Below are 20903 nucleotides of genomic sequence, written 5' to 3'. Positions count from 1 at the left end.
GGTTTAGGTTGGATATTAGAAAAAAGTGGTTGGGCACTGGAACAGACTCCCCAGTGAAATGGTCACAGCACCAAGCCTGAGAGAGTTCAAGAACCATTTGGACAGTGCTCTCAGCCACGTGGTGTGACTCTTGGGGATGTCCAGTACAATATCAGGAGCTGGACTTGATGATCCTTGTGGGTCGCTTCCAACTCAGGGTATTCTGTGATTCTATGCTGAAGCACAGTATGTTGTCACGTATGTTTAATTTTTATGCCAAACATATGCAAATGCCTCCACAGAAACAACAGCGTGGGCTGTACTCAGGCAGCAGCAGAGTCTATTGCTTCATTGAGCTGCTGTTTATTCGGTTTCCAAGGGTTTGGGACAGTCCTATGGACTTTCTGGCCACTCTCAGAGCGGTTATGCTTACTGCAGGGTGACTGATGCATCTGGAGCAACTAATCGTATAAGGTGACTAGGATTTTCACATTTCAAATGCTGCACTCCTAAAGATACTTAAGAGATTCCTCTGTATCTAGTACCAAAGGCATGGCTGTGGACTGACTTAAGTGGAAACCTAGTTTTTCCAGATTCCTGGCTTTTGCTGGAATCAGTATGGCTCTGATAAGAGTAGGAAAGCAGAGGAAAGAGGTTGTTAGGAGAAGAGGGGAGAAAAAACAGCCTGACTCAGATCTAGCCAGTTGATTGGGAACCTGGTTACCTTAAAGTTCCTGGTTTACCCCATTACCTGGAAAAAATCTGCTCTGTTAGCACAGCACCTGGCGAGATCCCTGATTGCCTTTCTGAATGGCCCAACTATCAGGTTAGGGGACATGAGACCTTCCTACCTCTGCAGTTGTCAGCCATAAATGTTAGGGTTATCTTCAAAGGTATCTAGGACACAATGAAAACCATAGAAATTGAGAGTATGCTGTTTTTAAAGTCCTGTATTGCAGCAGACAAACATCATCTTCCCATGCAGATGAGGATAGGGCATTGCTTCTCATAGCCAATAATTCTGCTGATATATTAGGGAAATTACTAGAAAAATTGGCATCTCCAGTATCGAGATAATTTTAGGATCGTTCAAGATCATTTCAAGACAACCGATGTTGAATTTGGAGTAATCACCAAGAAACAGAGTAGCTAAGCAAGGCTTATGGAGAGGTGGTTTAGGTTTACATTCTCACCTAGCTCATCATTTTTTCCACGTTTGTTTTAACCTTCCCCTGCCTGCAGCTGAATGATGAATCACTATAATTTGACAATCCCATGTTAATGAAAGATCATTTGCTTTCTGTTTGCTCTAGAACTCTTCCTTGTAAGTCATATAAATCTGGGCTTTGCTCGTTATTCTCGTGCCTTTGTAAGGTTTCATTTTATAAAGTTGCCGCAAAAACATTTTTTTGCAGCAGACAATCTTTACTTTATAGGAAGCAGTCTGATCATACGAAGTGAACATTTTGTTACCCAAACATATCTCCAAAAATATCAGTAGATTACACAAGAGACTCTCTGCTAATGCCGGTTTCCTCCTACATCATATGGCAGATGCCAAGAACTTTTGTAACCTTTGCCCTACATAAGTCTCAAGGATAAGTGATGAAATACAAAGACATTGCACCTACAGATGATGGCAAACAGAGTTCATTGGCCTAGAAGCAAGAGCACAAAAGGTGCGATAGAGCAGATAAGCTGCACTGTTCATGTGTGTGATGATATCGTGTCCTGGACTCAAAACATGGAGCAGCCTATGTGACTCTGCAGAGAAATTAAGCATATTCATTTCACTAAGTTGTGAAAACAAATCAGAGCTGTGAACCAATTTTTCACTCAATTATTTTTCCAGGATAAAAGTAAAGGTGGCCCTCTTGTCTTGTGTGTTTAATACATAGGCCAATTAAATCAACACACTTGTCGCTCTGAGGATCTCGTAATTGCAGCCATTCTACCTGCAGAGCAGCTTGGCTGTCTCCAACCCACAGTTGTTGATGTTCATGAATGAGCAACACAGCTGGGCACTAGACTTAATGAGACAGTTTTTCTTAATTGACTGTACTGCTTTTAGAGCAAAAATAGCCTTAAGCTACTTTAAATTAGATCCTAGCCAGACTGATATACAAAAAAAAAAAAAAAAAAAAAAAAAATTACATAAACCCTCAAGGCTGCCCTCTAATGCCAAATGCCAACAGCAGATTCTGTTCAAACAGTGCTTCCATCAGGTAACACTTGATGAGAAATTAAGCAGGGAACCAAGCATTTTGAATCAATAACTAGAGCAAAAAAAGCACACGTTCTACTTCTTAACTCATTTTAGCACAGAGCTACTTGCTCATTTTAGCACAGAGGACAAAAAAAAAAAAAAAGAAAAAAGGAGAAAGATCTCTAGTTCTACTCAAAATCCAGCTAAATCATTATTTTTGAACCAAATATTCTATTTCTCAATACCTTATCTGCTATAACTTTTCCCGTGGTCATTATTTTGGTTTTGGTTGTTTGGGTTTTGTTTTGGTTTGGTTTTTTTTTGAGAGAAGGGTGAGTTTCTTATTATTAAAAGGCTGTATTTAAAATGCAGCAATGGTTTTGTTTACAGAAGAAGTTTATCAAGAAGCTTATTCAAACCAAGATTTATCAATTTCCAAAGAATTGGGAAATAACTAACTTAGGTGATAATATAAATACCTTACACAGAATGCTTGGATTCCATTAACTGTATTTTTAGAGCTGTATCAGGTGGTGTCCACTCTAGGTACAGTCCATCACCTCGTGTAAGTCCTGAGATCTGGTGATTCAGGCACTGTTTCATAATACCGAATTTCATGCATCTGTTCACACGCAAAGTTTTTTTTTAGCAACTTGATTAGAAAAATAAAAGGCGAGTTAAAACCTCAGGCGACGGTGAAGATCACTAGAGGGCAGTAGCCAACCCCTAATGTCCCCACAGTTTCCCACAAAGCTTTGAAGGCTTCCACAGGGGGAAAAGGCTGATCAGCCTCCCCGGCGACGATGTTCGTGCTGGATGGTGAAAAAGAAGCCTTCCTGTTCTCCACGAGTGTTAACACTCCTCGACATTAAGCTATTTTTTAAAATTCGAGGTGACAAGTAGTACAAGTAATGTTTTACTGCTTTATCTAACTGTGCCTGCCTTTAGCACCCCAGACAGGCAGGCACTGGAAGAAGAACTGGGACGTTTCTACCTTGCAAGTGTTGGGAGCAACCTGTGGGACACATTCTCCACTCCCTCTTAGCTTGTCAGCCACGTGTGCCATGGGGCACAGTGATGACATTCCAATCTGCATTTTCATATGATTCTTCATATGTACTTATAAGGTAACACTGCAGAAATTAGTGCTTTTTATATCAATGCCATTTATATAATACTTTCATATATATATATATGTACACATATAAATATATATGTCTTCAGTGATATATATATCTTCAGTGAAACAATGCCAGATCAGTTGAATGCAGTTAGTGATTCCAGTGCTTGGCACTGACAAACTCTTCCCAGCTCTCCTTTCTGGCACTGACACTTTCATGATTTATTTTCCCTATTCCATCCCCCAACCCAATTTATTAGAAAAAGAAGTAACTAATGTTTAAAGTTCCACAACAGGATGGTGGCCCACTCCTATCTGTGCCATTAAGGGGGTAAAGGAAGAATGGAATCTGAGATCACGCACGAGATGGTTATACACTCTCATGACATCAAGAGGTCCATGGGATAGACATGGCATGGCAATAAAGCCAGAGGGGACATGGGTACTTCTTCCCAGCCTGCTATAATTAGTTTAAAAATAAGCCAGGTGAAATGAAAAGCAGGTGGCACCATATCTAGCACAGACACTCTTTCTAGTGTTCCTCAAACCATTCTGTTTTAATTTAGCAATTCCACTGATATTTGGTCATTTACACTTTTGCTTAAGGATCCAAGGATTTCATAAAAATAATTTTCCATTCTAATGGTCATAAGGAATACTTGAGAATCTGAGCCATAAAAGCTGGAGAAGCAAAAAGCACCAACAGAAAACCACAGAAATAACCCACCTTCTGGTGGCTTTTTATTATTGCTGACAGTTTTAAGTTCCTGACTTATAACTGACCTTTTAACAGTTTGGGGGCTTGGCTCTTGACCTATGAATGCTGGGGTATCAATATACTCTTAATTTTGTCCATAAAGAGAGACTTATTGCAGAAATATTTGGTCACCATCTGGTACCTCCATCAGATCTATCAAGTTTTGTCAGAAGAAGAATGGCCTTACGAAGTAGGATCAGAGCTCTGTTATCCACCCTCTGATGTTAGATAGTGCTGCACTAAGGGAGAATCAAAGAACAGGGCGAGAATCAAAGACGTGATGCTTACCCAAAATACTCTGACACCTTTTTAAATAAGATGTTTGCATTTAATAGTCATGTTTTGCCTGTGTAGCAGAAGAGATCTCATCTTGCTACCACCAACGGTGTACATATGCAAGGAAATACTATTTCAAAGCCAGGACATGCAAGCAACCTGTTTTTGAGGAATTTGTGGGATATTCATCTTTGGGATTGCCTTTGGGCTGTGAGTTCACAAACAGGAGAGGGCTACTGGCAGTGTTCAAAGACAAAGAACTTGACTTCAAGAAGGACAACCTAAACTTTCCAGAAGAGGGTTCAGCCAGAAAGGCAATACTTGCACAGAATAAAAACTCAGATAGCAATGGAAAGCCATTAAATATCTTGTAAGATGCCTTTTCCCAGCATCAAACAGCAGTGCCTCCCGGCTGCATGTCCCAGATCTCCCTTTCTGCTTGTATCCATCCCTCCTCTCTTTGAATAAAGACACTAGATAACTCAAAGCTACTGTGGGTTTCAGAGAAACAAGTGATGACAGCTTTCAGCAACAAGAACCACTCAGCATCCAAGAAACAGAGCCAGCAGGAAGGCTGGCCACCCACCCACCCACCCAACGATAATGAAGCTGTAAAAGGCAACTGGTTGGGACTGCAGTCCTTGCCTAGAAGGCATGACAGACTCTGCAGGAACCCCGAGGCATCAGTGTCTTTCTCTTTTTTATTGCACAGTGTAACACATCAGCTGCCTTCACAAAGCCTCTGAGATCTTATATTTATGCTTCTTGCCATATGCTGACACTGGAAAACCTCACTAAAGCCAGCTACCAGTGTAACATGCAGGACCATCGATATCACCTCATTGTTCTCAAAGAGGAAGAGAAATGGAGGTATGGGTCTCATCATCCCACTCTTTTTCTGAATCTGTATCATGACTGTTACAAGCCCAGCATTTAAACCTAGGAAGTGTGGTACAGCCTGTGCATAATGAAGCATTCTAAATCTCTCAGATTTAGCAAAAAGGTCACAATTAATTCTCTGGAAGACAATGTAACAAGTAATGTTTGGTCCACTTGGTCCTTGGAAGTCAGAGCAAAGCTGGACTGACCCAAAGGATATTTTTTTGCTGAAAAGAGATCCTTAAAGTTCCTAGTCCATGCAATAAGCTCAGTACTGAGGGTTCATAATAATAGGATGCTTGAACTACGGCATTACTAAATTAGTAGGTTTTGCAGGGTCCGTAAGTCTCTCACAGGGTCCCTTTTTCCATTTCAGCTAGAAAAAATGTCATGGCTAGGAGTTACAGAGGACCCTAGAGGGAATTAAGCTCTGAAGTCCTATTAAATTAGCATTGTTTACAAGCAATGGTAAGTATAATGGATGTTAACGAGTCTTTAATGAGCCAAGTTGCAGTGCAACACATGGTGAAGTACAATAAACAAAAAGACTGCTTCCCTCCCATTTATTCTGCTTGACACAGGTGTAGAAGCCCTGAATCTAAATGAATTGTCCTACTGAGAACGGAGTAAAAGAGCTGAATCTGCTGTGTAGTTTAAGACAAAATTAAAAGACATTTCTTCTATGCCAAACCAAACTGGGACCGAATTATATCAAAACTAAATGTTCACACAGGCATTGCACAAACTATGAGGTGGCTGAGGTTGGCAGGCACCTCTGATGGTTGTCTGGTCTGACCTCCCTGCTCAAGCATGGCCACCTAGAGCCACCTGCCCGAGACCACAACCCAACAGATTCTGAGCACCTCTAAGGATTGGAGACACCACAGCCTCTCTGGGCAGCTTGTTCCAGTGATAAACCACCCTCACAGAAGAAAAGTTTTTTCCATGTTTAGACAGAAACTCCTGTATTTCTGTTTGTGCCCATTGCCTCTGGTCCCATGACTGAGCACCACTAAAAAGAGCCTGGCTCCAACTCCTTTACACCCTTCCTTACACACGGGTAAGCTTCCCCTGAGCCTTCTCTTTCTGAGGCTGAACAGTGTCAGCTCCCTCAGTTTCTCCTCATACATGAGGTGTTCCAGCCCCCTGATCATCCTTGTGGCTCTTTGCTGGACTCTCTTCAGTATGGCCATCTCTGTCTTGTACTGAAGAGCCCAGAACTGAACCCAGAACTCCAGCGGAGTCCAGTGGACTTCCCAGTGCTGAGTAGAGTGTCAGGATCACCTCCCATGACTTGCTGGCAACAGTCCTCTTAATATACCCAGGATACTATTGGCCCTCTTGGCCACAAGGGCACACTGCTGGTTCATGTTCAACTTGGTGTCCAACAGGACCCCCAGGTACCTCTTCACAGAGCAGCTTTCCAGCCAATCAGCCCCCCACCATGTACTGGTGCAGAGGGTTGGTTTTTTTAAGGTGCAGCACTTCACACTTCCCTTTGCTGAATTTCATGAGATTCCAGACAGCCCATTTCTCCAGCCTGTTGAGGTCTTTCTGGATGGCAGAATGACCCTCTGGTGTATCAGTTGCTCCTCAAAGTTTTGTGTCACCTGCAAACTTGTTGAAGGTATGTTCTGCCCCACCATCCAGCTTATTAACAATGACGTTAAATGTGACTAGACCGAATACTGAACCGCTGGCTATACTGCCAGTTACTGGACATTATTGGACACTAAATTTTGTGCCGCAGACCATCCCCCTCTGAGCCTGCCAATTCAATCAGTTTTCAATCCATCTCACTATCTCATCCAGCCTGCACATCATTGGCTTCTCTACAAGGATGTTACAGGAGACAATGTCAAAAGCCAGGTAGATGGTATCGCAGAATCATAGAGTCATAGAATAGCTTGGGTTGGAAGGGATCTTAAAAATCATCTAGTTCCAACCCTCCTGCCGTGTGCAGGGACACCTGCCACAAGAGCAGGCTGATCAGAGCCCCATCCAACCTGGCCTTGAACACTTCAGGGATGAGGCATCCACAACTTCTTTCGGCAGCCCGTTCCAGTGCCACCTTCACAGTAAAGAATTTCTTCCTGATATTTAATGTAAACTTACTTTCTTTCAGTTTAAAGCCATTACCCTTTGTCCTGTCACTACATGCCCTGCTAGGAAGTCCCTCTCCAGCTTTCTGGTAGGGTCCTTTCAGGTACTGGAAGGCTGCAATGAAGTCACCCTGAAGCCTTCTCTTTTTCAGAGTATCCACTGCTCTTTCTTCAACCACCAAGCCAGTCACTTCATCATAGATTATTTTGTGGATCAAGCATGACTTCCCCTATGTGCAGCCATGCTGAATGAAAGTTTTTACTTTTTGTTTGTTTGGTTTTAGTTTTTACTAAGACTGGAGAGGTTAGACATTTTATCAGCATCAGACATATCAGAAAAAGCCTTTGTACTTCCCAAACCTTTCAGTCTTTATTCATTCCAGACAGCCACTAAGTCTTGCTATGTAGCTATTTAGAATACCTCAGTCACAAGCAATCTAAGGTACACCTCACCAGTGATTCATGGCTATCTAAATCCAACTGAAAAGAATTTTAGCACTCATTTGACAGGCTGTGATTTAAAGAGCAATGCATCCTGTCTCAATAGTGACATGGCAGAGAAGATAGCTGTCACCAGGAAAACTGCAGACATCTCTCCATTGTGTTGCAGGACTCACCTTGTACAAACACACAGAGAACATTCTCAAGTTTTGCTAGACATGCACAAACATTTGATGGGCAAAAGCTGTACTGGGTCTTCTGTCAATGTAAATCAGCTTCTATAAATGGCTATAACATACATAACTACACCTGGTTTTAATCAGTGAAGCATTTTACCCTATGTAATTCTGTATGCATTAGCTGTACTACATACAAGCTTAAATATAAGTTTAAAATTTTATGTCTGGGGAAAAAAGCCAGTCAATAAAGGCAACACTACAAACTACAAGAACACATGAAAAAGAATGACTTTCAATAATCCGTACTCCAAAAAGTTCATACATAACAGAGTAATACAAAACCAAACCAGTCAGATTTTACATTCCTGAAAGGCTTTTAATCACAAAGAACAAAATACATTGAAATTACACAACAAAACATACTTACAATGCAATGTACCTCCTCTGAGGTGGAATACAACAAGCACATAGCAACACCTGGGAGTGCTATTGACCTGGAAGTCCTATCTGCCACCACAAGCACCAAGAGATACTGGACACCTTCCTATAGTAAGGATCAAAGTTTTAGAGTTTTTAGGATCAAAGCTTATGGGCATTACTGTATCTCACAGCATGAGAACAGCATGAGAACAACATCATCTACTGAAGCACAAACATTACTTCCTAGAGCACTCTAGGATTTTGAGGAGAAAACCCAGCAGATTTACCCAGCAATACAAAAGAGTCATGGCTACAAGCATGGCTTCTTCTCTGAAGGATCACCTTGGAATGGGGTCCCAAATACCATCATGTTATCACCTCACCCTTGATGATACTACCATTCATGACAGGTTAGCAAATACAGCAGCATGTTCCTTCCACTGTGACAGAGGGGGAAAACTCAGAGGCAGACTACAGCTGGAAACAACAGTAACATTGAGGTAAGGGGTACCTCTGCAGCTGAGGAACAATATGACGAAGAAGCAGCCCCAGACACAGAGTCAGAGAGCATTAGGAGCCTCACCTAGAGTACAAGAGTAAACAAACTCACAGCAAAAGCCAGAACAGTGTGATGAACTGCTGCATGTACAGCTGAGGGTTAAACTACTAAATGAAATGCCTTCTCTTGTGATCACTGCTTCTTCACAGACCCAGGACTGCCAAGTAATAAAGCTAAGCCCTCCAACAAATAGGACCTGTTGTACCCAGTGAATTCTCTCATTCCCTATCAGCCACGAGATCATCCAGAAGCGTGATTGCCTCTGCGCAATACACAGCAGGACATTTGGTATGTGAGTATGGAACCATGCCGGCAGGGCCAACTCCAGCCCCAGCCACGCTGGGAATTTTACTTCTACACTCGATCCACCAGTTTCATGGGCAACACTTTCCATGGGAGACTGATTAGCTGGCTTCTAACGTGTGCACAATGTCAATGATTTTCAAGCCTAATATCTGCAGCTTCAATTACTTGGTGAAGTAATTGCGTATAACCCCAAGGTTATTATATAGGAGTCAAAAAAAAAAAAAAAAAAAAAAAGGGGGAAAGAAATTGTGGGGAGACAACTCCGTTTTCTTAAAAAAAGCAAACCTAGATGCCGTTTCAAAGCAGCTTGACACCTCCCAGATGACCCCCGCCTCCTCGGCAGAGCCCGTGGCTGGCAGAGGTCGGCAGCGCCAATGTCCACGGGACAGGGGCCGAACGCCACCGCGACGCTGCGAAGGGCCCGGAGCAGCCGCCTGTCCCGCACAGCCGTGCGCATCCCGGGGCCGGCCCGGCCGCTCCCCCGGGGCACAGGGGACCGGGCGGGGACCCCCAGGCCGGCCACGGGGAGGGTGCGAGGGGTGGCCGGGGTGGTGCTGCCTCCCCCCGCCCTGCGGCCCCGGGGCGCCAGCGGGCTCATCCCCCTCCGCGCGGAGCGGGGCAGGCTCCGTGCCCTGGTCCCCGGCTAGCCGCTCTCCCGGGGAGAGGGCTGCCGCCGGCAGGGCACTTGAGCGGGAACAGAGAACGGGTGGTGGGTGATGGGGACCCGGGTGTCCGCCTTGGGTTGCCAAAGAACGGTGGACGCGTGTCCCGCAAGGAGAGCCAACAGGCGCCCATGGGGAATTAAAACTAAAAAGTATTCAAATCCGCTTTCGCCTGGCTTCCCTACAAGACTGACAGACAGCCCGACTGGGGTAGTGGCGGGTGATTTCCCTCTGGCCTCAGCCCCGCCGCTGCTCTCCGAGGGTTAGGCGACCGTACACGCGGGGATGCCGCGGCCGCCCCGCGGCATCCCCGCGGCTCCCCCCGCCCACTGCTGCCCCGGGCAGCCTGGCCCGAAGGGGAACCAAGGAGGGAGAAGCCAGCGAGAAAATAAACAACTTCCCTCGTGTTAGAAGTTGCCTTGCAGGTGCCTGCAGCTGGCGGTTAACACAGACAGTAAGAGGATCAACTCCATCTCCGCCAGTGGAGCAAAAGAGGAGGAAAAAATAAAAGGCCCAGCATTTGCTATTCAGAGTTTAGTTAATTTGGATGATAACGGTTAGTGTTTAATCCCATTGTACGAGAATGAATATACCGAAACCTACAAGGCTCCTGGAAGAATAATACGGCCGGCGGCACGGCACGCAGGGGTGCCCGGGCGGGCAGCCGGCCCGACCCGCTCCGCCTCGCCGGCCGGGAGAGACGCTCCCCGGGGCCACCGCGGAACCTCCTCCCGCGGAGCCCTCAGTGCTCCTGGCCGGCCCGGGGAGGCTGCGGACCGGCCCGGGGTGCGGGGTGAGGGCCGGCACCGCGCCTATCCCCCGGCCGCCTCTGGGGAAGCGAACGGGCGAGAGCGGCAGTGCCGCCCGCCGTGCCCACACGGAGAGGTGCCGTGGGGATGATTCTCCCATTTTAAATCGCAAGGGGGGAACGGGTGGAAAAACGAGGGACACGGGAGGAGATGTGGAGGTATCCGAAAGAACAGCTCCCCGAGCTCACAGGGCGGGGATGTCGCCGTCTCCGCAGCCCTGCCCCGGGCTCGGCGGCGTCGCCCAGGAGGGCAGAACGGGGCACCGGGCGGCCCTGCCGCCGGCCCGGCCGCCCTCGGGTCCTCCCCTCGCCCTCGGGGGCGGCGGCGCCCCGCGGCAGCGCCGGGGCGGGAGGTGACGGCAGGGCCGGGGGGACACGGGCGGGCGGCCCCGGGCCGGTGCCGGGCTCGGAGGCGCACCGCCGGCCGTGGAGAGCCCTGGGGGCCGCGCCCGCCGCCGCGCTGTCGGGGGCGGCGGGCGGCGGGCGGGCGGCCCCGGCGCGGCGGGGCGGCCCCGGCGGGGGCGGTGCGGGGCGGTGCGGAGCGGTGCGGGGCGGGCCGGGGGCTCGGTGCGCTCGCCAGGCGAGGAGCGCGGCTGCCCGGGCGGAGGGCCGCGGAGAGGAAAGCTAACAATGCTGTGAAAATATGTTTGCAGAAAATAGACAATTGTTGGATTAAACGTATTCAAGTATGAAATAATGCCTTTTTGTGTAAAAAACCTCAGCAATGTGAGCGTACAAAAGTTCCCCTGTGGCAGTTACTTGCTCCCTTTGTGAGCTTTGCGCTCCGGCGTCTCCACTTGGCGCGTTTAACTCGGAGCCCCCCTTTAAACGCGATTGTTTCTTTCTTTTTAATGACATTTACCGGATCAAAACATGCTGTTAATTCGATCAGAAAGCTTTACCCTGCTTAACAATGCCACAATAATTTCTCCTGAAGTTTGTTAAATTGACCAAAATTAGGCAAATGAATGGGGGTCTGTCGGCGATCCCGCTCGCAGGTGACACCGAATAATGCACTCTCGGACCAGCTGCGATCCCCTCTTTATTTGCCCCTCTTTTCTTTGACCCGCATTATTAAAATTTAGGCCCAATGAAACTATTCATACTTTTCAATGGGACATTTTCCTATAGGATAATAGGCTACAAATTGAGCCTCTCCAAAGGAGAGGGGGGGAGCAGGGGGGGTAAAACAACAACGCACAGACGCGCACACCACACAAAAAAGGAGCGTCGTGTGCCAAAGACTGGCGAGAGCCTCCCCGGGCCGGCGGAAAAAAAAAAAAAGGAGGGGTAATGGGGGGATATCGTGTGCCAGCCCCCCGGTCCCACACCTGCCGGGGTGTCCCCGGCGCATAAAGCGGTGTAAACAAAAAAATCCTCGCTGCCATCTCTTATAAAGATGGACGTGTCACCAAGTCGTGTGAGAAAAGCCTGAGAACAAACGGGGCCACTCCGTCTCCAAGGGTTCTCCCTTGAACTGGGCGGAACAGCCTATTAAGGGCTTACTTAATTACTTTAATGACTCTGGACAGGCTTTAAAATGCAGTCAGCGCCGGGGCTAAGGGGAGGGGTGCGGGGTGCCGGGGATTTGCAGGCAGGCGATGGGGCCGGGGATGCGGCGAACGGGACGCAGGGCGCGATATCGCGCCCTGCGCCCCGCTCGCCGCATCCCCGGCCCCATCTCCGCCGCTATTGTGGGATCGTCACGTGTGTCCCCGAGGTCCACGTGGGGCGACACAGCTGGGCCGCCCCCGGCTGCGTGGACGGGGGGGAGGAAGGGGGGAAAGGAAGAAGAGAGAAGAAAAAAATCCCCCCTCATCCCCTCGCCTCCTTCCACCCTGATCTTTAATGCATACATTCCCCCGGCGCCGCTCGTTCCTAATCCTATGGGATCAGCGGGCCCGTGGAGGCCCCCCAGGGTCCCCCCCAAGAAGTGATGGCTTTATAAGGGGCCCAGAGAGAGCGGGGATGCAGTGCCCACCATGGCCTCCAAGCTTAAGGAGCGGAGGGTGAGTCGTCGCCCGTCTTGCGCGCACGGCTCTGCGGGGCAGCCAGGCGGACCTGGCCACGGCCCCCTCACCGCCTTTCCCTTTGAAAAGCCCCCCCCCAAAAAAAAAAAAAACAACAACTACCCCACGCCCTCCAAAAGGTTCCTGTCCTGCCAGGACCATCCGCACAGACGGGAGCCACCGTGGGGGGCGCGGAGAGGACCCGCCGCCGAAGCATCATCCCTGCCGGGGCTGCGCCGCGCCCGGCACCGCTGCTCGGAGCGGGATGGGCAGTGGCTGCAGGGGTCGGGGCCGGGGCCCACTGTCCCGGCGAGACTAGATCCGACTGCTTTCTCCTTCTCCACTAACGCGCCCCGTATGTTTTGCAGAGGACGCCGGTTTCCCACAAAGTGATTGAGAAGCGGAGGAGGGACCGCATCAACCGCTGCCTCACCGAGCTGGGGAAGACGGTGCCCATGGCTCTGGCCAAGCAGGTAGGCGGGGGGGAGCAGCCCCTACGCCCTTCTCCCCGGTGCGCTGCGACATCCTCCCCCAGTGCGGGGGGCTGGGGGCGACCCAGCAGAGCGCAGAGCAGCCCCAGGGGAGAGGTGATGCCCACCTGCCCTGCCCGTTGCAGAGCTCGGGGAAGCTGGAGAAAGCGGAAATCCTGGAGATGACGGTGCAGTACCTGCGGGCCCTGCACTCGGCAGACTTCCCCCGCGGCCGAGAGAAGGGTAGGTGGGCGGGAGCGGCCTCCCGGGGCCCCCGCCGGGTCACTTGGGGCGTGGGGGCGGCCCTTCCCCTTCCTCCCGCGGCCAGACCCTGAGGAGCTCGGCTCCCTGCCTCTTCCTTTCCAGCAGAGCTGCTCTCCGAGTTCGCCAATTACTTCCACTACGGCTACCACGAGTGCATGAAGAACCTGGTGCACTACCTGACTACGGTGGAGAGGATGGAGACCAAAGACACTAAGTACGCCCGCATCCTGGCCTTCCTCCAGTCCAAAGCGCGCTTCGTCACTGAGCCCCTTTTTACTTCCCTGGGCTCCCTGCCGGAGCCGGACTTTTCCTACCAGCTGCACCCCGTGCCCGAGTGTTCCGGGCACGGCCACAGCCCCGCTGACGCCGTGCTCCAGCCGCCCTCGGGGGGGCCATTTCCTTGGCACGGCACTGCCCGCAGCCCTTCCCTGCCCTATCACCTGCCCAGCGCCGCCGTGCCGCTCGCCAGCCCCGGCCAGCAGCGCAGCACCTTCCTCTCCTCCGTGCAGGGGCTGGACCGTCACTACCTCAACCTCCTCGGCCATTCCCACCCCAACGCCTTCGGGCTGCCCCCGGGCCAGCATCCCTCCATGCTATAGAGACTCATCCCGCCTGAAAAAAAACCTCTTTATGACCGCGGACACTGCAAGTTACACCCGGGCGCACGGGGAGGCTGCCGGGGCAGAGGGAGATACGCTGGGATCCCGGAGGGCGAGAAGTCCCCGCCCGTCCTCTCCGGGGGCCTGGCTCTGCCCCCACCCGTCCTCTCCGGGGGCCTGGAGCTGCCCCCACCTGCTCCTCTTCCCACCCGCGGGTGCGGTGCCTGTACAAGCGATGTCTTGGAATAAACGTTTATACTCGCTCCCCTTCTTGTTTCCGTGAGGGAGCTTCCTCGGGTGGTGGCGGGGAGTCTGCCCGCCCACGCAGGGCAAAACCCCACAAGAGCGAGACGTGGTCCGCCCAGGGCGGCCGCTGCACGCACCGGCCGTGGCACTGCGGGCAGGGGGGCACGGCGTGGCAGGACTGATCTCGGTACCGCCGGGGGCTGAGAGGGAGTACCGGGGTGCCCCGGAGGTGGCGAATGCTCTGCGCCCCCGCGAGTCCCGCCCTTCCACGAGCCGTGGAGGGATGCTCCGGGGGCACGTGTCCGAACGGCACCGGCATCTTCCGTGTGCTTTGCCAGAGAATTTCTCCGCAGCGCAGCTTGTTCAGAGGAGGAGGAATAAGAGGGAAGGCGCAGGACGGGGCGGGGAGGGGAGGCTGCCGCGGAGACGCGGAGCCTCGAGATTAGAATCGATGGAAGCTCCTGCGAGTGAGTTCTTCCAGCCACTCCCCGAGGCCGCGGCACGGCTCCCTCCCGGTGAGGCAACTCCGGCCCCGCCTGAACCAAGCTTCCCGTGTGCCTCCACAGCCTCTGGCAGCAGGGCAGAGGGACTCCAGCCACCGCCCCCCGCCTCCGGGCAGCCCGGGTATGCCCGGCGGGGCCGGAGTCGCCGAGGGGTAAATTAACTTATTCCATTTGGGTGGGGAGGCTTTGAGGAGATTTGACCTGGGCTGTTTGCCCAGGTCACGGAGTGGGTTGACCCGCAATTTGTAAACCAACCCGAGCTTTTATTCGGAGACAGACAAAAAGATCTTCATTACAATGAGTAAAAAGTGGAATGTGTATCTTCCATTTAACCTGTAAATACAGGAAAAGCTGCTATCCCAGATTAGTGGGGAAAAGGTCACACGGCGGAATGACGTGAGGAGTCAGCCAGGGAGGAGGAAAAACACTCGCATTTCCTCGGGACACCTTTAGGATGGTAAATCCAGGGGGAATCTCTCTCTTGGTCAGTGAACACAGAGCAATTTGGGATCAACCAAACACATTCAGCAGCAACAGAGAGGCTGGTGCTTATTATGAAAGCACATGTTAAATGCTCATTTTTACCAGCACTAGGTGCAGAATATGGAGAAAACATTACATGATTTTTATTCTGTGAGCATAAGCTCTTGTGATCCCGCTTTGGTACTAAAGCATTAAAGATACGGCTTTTTTTCTTTTTTTCTCTGAAAATATAAATATATTCAGCATTTTGCCCCTATTAACCAAATTAAACTAAACTTTCCTTTGCTAAGTAGATTTTCTGTCTAGGATTAGCAGAGGGCCACCATGGTCAAAACTGGGGTCATTTGCATATAATTTTGCAAACTCGCAGTGGTCCATGACAGTCTTTGTCTCCCCAATGTTGCTATCCTCGTTTTTTTGTTTTCTTTTTTTTCTTTTCGTTTTCATTTAGCTGTGGAGGATAAACCTCTCTTTGACTTTAGAATTACTTCAGGATAAAAGTCTCCCCTCCCTCTACCCTTTCAGGGCTCTCAGCTCACCTCCTGGTCATGCTGACCCTGACTTTTGCCCCCCAAAATTATTTTTGCACCTGCTAAAGTCATCTGTACCATGCACGCGACCTGAGCTGCCTTCCAAGCTCAGACCCACACCTGTTGCCATGCTCTGTGCCCACAGCTGGATCCACATAGGCAGTGGAACACAGAGCACCCTCAGGACTGGCATCCCCAGTCTTTTGACAGAGGTTCATATCATTTGTCTTTATTTTATTTACATTTCCATGTCTGTAGGGCAGACACTTTTAGCCTTTTTCCCCTGGATTTATTTTAGCTCTGCCATGAGCATCATCTGCCAACTTTGGTGGGAGCAGGTAGGATGTCACCTGTGCTGGGCCTGTAAAGGCTGTACCTGGTCCCAGGTGGAGTGCCTGTCTGGCCTGGCAATGTTCATCATCTGACACAGCAGTGCCATTTACTGGTGTCTGGCAGCAGCTAGCATAGCATTTTATTCCTGAAAATAAACTAATTCCCAAAGCCCTCAAAGTACTAACTTCTCTGTTATGCACCAGCTTGGCTAAAAAACCTAATGGTGAATGGCTCTGTCATGTCCTATTCATTTCCTTCAGCTAGCATCTTTCTCCTTCTTAAACCTTCACATCCCTTTTGCCACAGTTTGCCTTGCCTTCCTTCCCTATGCCTTTCATGTCCTCTTTTCCACCTCTTCTCCCTGCTATCTGAATTCCTCTCTTTTTCTCACACTTTCCATGTCCTACATGTAATTCTGCAATTTTTACCGCAGAAAACAGTTGTACAGCATAGTCACATCTCAGTAATTTCTTTGTGTTGAGGGCAAATAATCGTGCTGGAATAAAAGGACAGCAAAATGTGAGTTTACAGTTTTGCATCTGATACTGACTCTCATTTGTCATCTACTCAGACAGTAGAAGAGTTTATGTTGATCTTTGTAAAGTTGTTTTATTGAAAGCATTTACAAATCCCTATTTTATGACAAGGATTTGTTTGCACTATCATTTAAGTAAAGCATCATCAATTAGATCAAAGAGACATAAGAAGCCTATTCATAAACTCTCCATCTTAAAACTTTATGTTTTCAATAAGTAACAGACAAAGCCTGGAAGGAAATGCTACTGTCCCACTTTTACTATTTAAATAAGTAAAAAATATTTATGGACTTTGAGCACATATAGGACAGATCAGAACTCTTCTTTCTTCCCATGGTTTTGCACCAGTCTGAATGCATTATTCAAAGACCTGGGGGCTTTGGTGGCAATGCCACAATGTGGAGTTTCCAGCCTTGGAAACAGAGCCCATGTCACAGAGCAAAGTCCTCAAATTCATGCCAACACAGTAACTTTTGGGGCCTCTTAGCAATCAGGTCACTAACTGACTAGAAAAGAGTATTTTTATTGTACTTTGGGTCAATGACCCTGCTTGCAGTGCACCACAAACAGTTGCATCGGCACATCTATAGGGGCTGAGCCATGGGTTGAGCCATGGGTTGGGAAGAAGCAACTGAGGAAAGGAAGAGGAACAGCACCGATGAAGGCGCTTAATCACAGATCTGTTCCAATAGTGATGCACAGAATAGCTGGCTTCCTAGTGGTATGGATATGATCCCTTTCCCATGGTTAAGATCCTGACAGTTTATAAGTTGTGCTGTCCCACTGTTCCGTGGATGCTGCTGTTCCTCTAAAGCACCCCAGGGTAGGCCACATGATTTGACCAGGATCATACCAGAAGTGCTTAGAAGAGCAGAGGGTCTTAGGTGCCAGGGTACAATGATCACCCCAGGCAGAGCAGCTTCTTACTATGCTACCACATTCTTGGAGAGAGTTAAATGATGTCTTGAAGCCCAAGCATGTGTTTTTCCTTTATAAAGTGACTCAAGCATGAGGAGGAGGAAACCTGCTGTTTGCCTGTGGAACAGTTTGCGTATTACACACAAGCTGCTGAAGCAGCTGCAGGCTTGTTCAGCAACCCCTTCACAAAGGCAGACTTTTGGAAAGAAACCCTCCAGCCAACAGTTTCATATTTGCTGAGATGTAGCATCTGATCTCACAGATTTGCCTCCTGCCTCGGATGAGTCTCACATCATCACGTCTATTTCTAGAAAACTTGCCCACATGGTGCGTAAAGGCTGTTTTAGGAAAAAGACACTGAATTCTCTTGAAGAGAACAAGTGATTACGGAAAGATATATAAGAGATGCATTTTCATATGTATATAAGGTTAAAGCTCTGATACCTACCCACATACCATACTGCATACATCCAGTTTTAACTGGCATGTTGAAACAAGCAAAACTCATTTTAAAAGGTGAGAAAAAGCAACACTGAGAATGACTGGATAAACATCTCATGTGAAAAAAGAGGAGCAGTTTGGAAGATTCAAACAGAATATTAAGTCCAGTTCAATTTAGGAAATAGACTGTTTAACATTTATCTTCAAGCTACAGCAATTGAAATATGCACTATGCTTCATCAGCAGTAATACAGTTAATTAGGCTGAAAAAACCCACTTTTGATAACAAGAAATCTAAACTTCAGTATGTATGCTCTGAAAAGTTAAAGGTATTTAATTTTTAATACTGTAAGAACACAGCACCTCCCAGTGCAGTTCTAGTCTATGTATTGATTGTGTCATTAAAAAAGGAGGTGCTTCGAAAAAGCAAGTCCTTCAAGGCAACAGGGAATTCATTACAGAGTCTGTGACTCAGTTCTTATGCTTTTGATGAACATTATGAAGTTAGTTTTATCCCTGCTGAAAGCTTAACCCAGAGCATGTAGAAGGATTTACACCAGCTCACTTTGTGGTCCATTATTTAGAGAATCACAGCCTCTTGCTAGCTTTGTGGAAACCAGGCAGTGCCTGAGCTCTGAGCTCACCTTTGTCTCTTGTGAATTCCAGCAATAAATTTGTCTTTCAGTCCCATAAAGGGTGCAGGCATTTAGAGTAGGGTAAAGTCCAACTGGAACCCTTAAGACCAGGATCATGGGAGAAAATGCCTTCACTGTGATTCAGTAGCCTGTGCCTCCATCTCCCTGCCCTTAGTTCCTAGCTTGAGGTTTACACATTCTTCTAGGAAGTCTCAAGGTTGAAGGCTTAAAACTGTGTCCCACTTTGGAAGCACGGCAACAGGAAGAGGAGCCTTTAAAGTTTAGTCTTTTATGACTAAGATATAGGATTTCTTTTTCCTTTTCCCCCTAACTAAAATGTCCTTTAAGGTATCCTAGGACAACCTCATGGTTTGATACAGATGGGTTTTTGATACAGACAGATATTTGATACACCCAAGCTTACTACAAGAGGTGATGGCACTATAGCTGTGAGTAAAAGTTAGGGTACAGAGTTTTCTACCAAAGATGGTAGGATGGAAATAATACTACTAAATTGACTGCTGGGGTTTTGGGATCAGTAGAAGGAACAATAAACAGCAAAATCTATTCAGCAAACCTCATATAGCTTCAATTTCAAAATGAGAAAAGTGTAACAGGAATCACTGACCTTCACTTAGCAAAGATTAAAAAACTTCAAGAACCTCAGGAAACACTGGGAAAATATGTATCCCATGTAAGACAACGATATATTGGAATGTTCTAAGAGAATCAATATAACCTGAGTCTTTCATATTCCACTACAAAATCCCTTTTTATCATAGGATGTACTAATAATTTTTCTATGCTACAAACTTTTCATACAGTACCTTCTCATCTCTAAAATAAATGAAAAAAGAACAAGTCTTGGAGTTTTATTACTGGAAGTATTGTAAATTCTCTGCTGTCTGGAAAAGACGAGAAAGTAATTGGAAAAAAAGCGTGAGCAAGAGTACATCATTTACTGCATAATGCTAAAACCTATTAGACAGCAAAGATCTAGGAAAGGTAGTTAAATGATGATTAAAGGTGCCACTGTTTCCACCAGGTTACAAGTCACCATTTGCAGAAAAGACTATGTTAAAACAAATGAGACTCCTCTATGCTTGTTACCCATGTGCATACATTATGCATATATCCTTAGCTACTGCAGGTAGGCCAAGCTTCCTGGGCATCTGTGAAGCTATAGTTACTTCCAGGAGAAGACACAATGAAGCTGCATCGCAGAGAGCTTACCAAACAGGTACGCGACACATGTTTCAGTGGCTCCTTATTCTCATTTTATTAATTCAGCTATGCAGCCACATGTTTATAAAGATGTATGGGAAGCAAATAACCTAATCTGATTTTAAACACACAGTTACTCTGATCGTGAAGGTGAAGTCATGTACAGAGCAGGTCCTAGTGCCTCTGGTACTCAGTGCATAAAATGTTTCTCCAAGAAAAAAACCCAAACAAAAATCTACACTTGAATGAAAAGCCAAACTCCATCTGTGTGCTTATGCAGGAGCTTATCCAACTCTGTGAAGTCAAATGATCTTTCTGTGGTGAGATTCCAAGCAGAAACACAGCATGCTGTTCTTCACCAAATATTACATCTTCTTGAAAGCTATTTGCAACTCTCCACGATGCAACTTTAATCATAGAATCATAGAAGGATTTAGGTTGGAATGATCATCTAGTTCCAACTCCCTGCCATGGACTGGAACACCTTTCACTAGACCAGTCTGCCCAGCCTGGTCTTGAACACTTCCAGGGATGGAGCATTCACACCTTCTCTGGGTAACCTCTTCCAGTGCCTCACTACCCTCACATTAAAGAATTTTTATCTAATATCTAACCTAAACCTACTTTCTTTCAGTCTGAAGCCATTCCCCCTTGTCCTGTCACTATATGCCCTTCTGAAAAGTCTCCCTCCATCTTTCTAGTAGGCTCCCTCCAGGTACTGGTAGGCTGCAATTAGATCACTCCCAAGCCTTCCCTTCTCCCAGCTGAACAATCCCAGTTCTTGTAGCCCTTCCTCATAGGAGAGGTCTTCCATCCCTCTAATCATCTTTATGGCCTCCCTCTGGACTTGTTCCAACAGGTTGATGTCCCGCCTGTGCTGGGGATCCCAGAGCTGGATGCAGCACTCCAGGTGGGGTCTCACCAGAGGAGTAGAGGGGCAGCATCTTGGCATTGATTTTCTTAGTCTGTTGCATGTTACACACGGTTAGCAACTGTGTTATAGTCAGCTTTGCTTTAT

At 48.0% G+C, this 20903-nt stretch overlaps 1 protein-coding gene across 2 annotated transcripts; it reads left to right on the top strand.

Annotated features, from left to right (window-relative positions):
- Window positions 1-12453: 12453 nt before the first annotated feature.
- Window positions 12454-14182, top strand: HELT (helt bHLH transcription factor). 2 transcript variants are annotated; one of them, XM_050338334.1, is made up of 4 exons: window positions 12454-12703; window positions 13072-13176; window positions 13320-13416; window positions 13540-14182. In XM_050338334.1, exons 1-4 carry the CDS (start codon window positions 12677-12679, stop codon window positions 14034-14036), a joined length of 726 nt encoding a protein of 241 aa, XP_050194291.1. In that variant the 5' UTR covers window positions 12454-12676; the 3' UTR covers window positions 14037-14182. The 2 variants fall into 2 exon arrangements, with proteins under 2 accessions (XP_050194291.1, XP_050194292.1); XM_050338335.1 differs by having other exon boundaries at window positions 12456-12703; window positions 13543-14182.
- Window positions 14183-20903: the final 6721 nt, after the last annotated feature.

The sequence above is a fragment of the Myiozetetes cayanensis genome, unplaced genomic scaffold, assembly GCF_022539395.1.
Source record: "Myiozetetes cayanensis isolate MyiCay16 unplaced genomic scaffold, myiCay2020 scf7, whole genome shotgun sequence".
NCBI lineage: Eukaryota > Metazoa > Chordata > Aves > Passeriformes > Tyrannidae > Myiozetetes > Myiozetetes cayanensis.
Note: the sequence above shows the minus strand (reverse complement) of the source record. Positions and strands in the feature narration are given on the sequence as shown.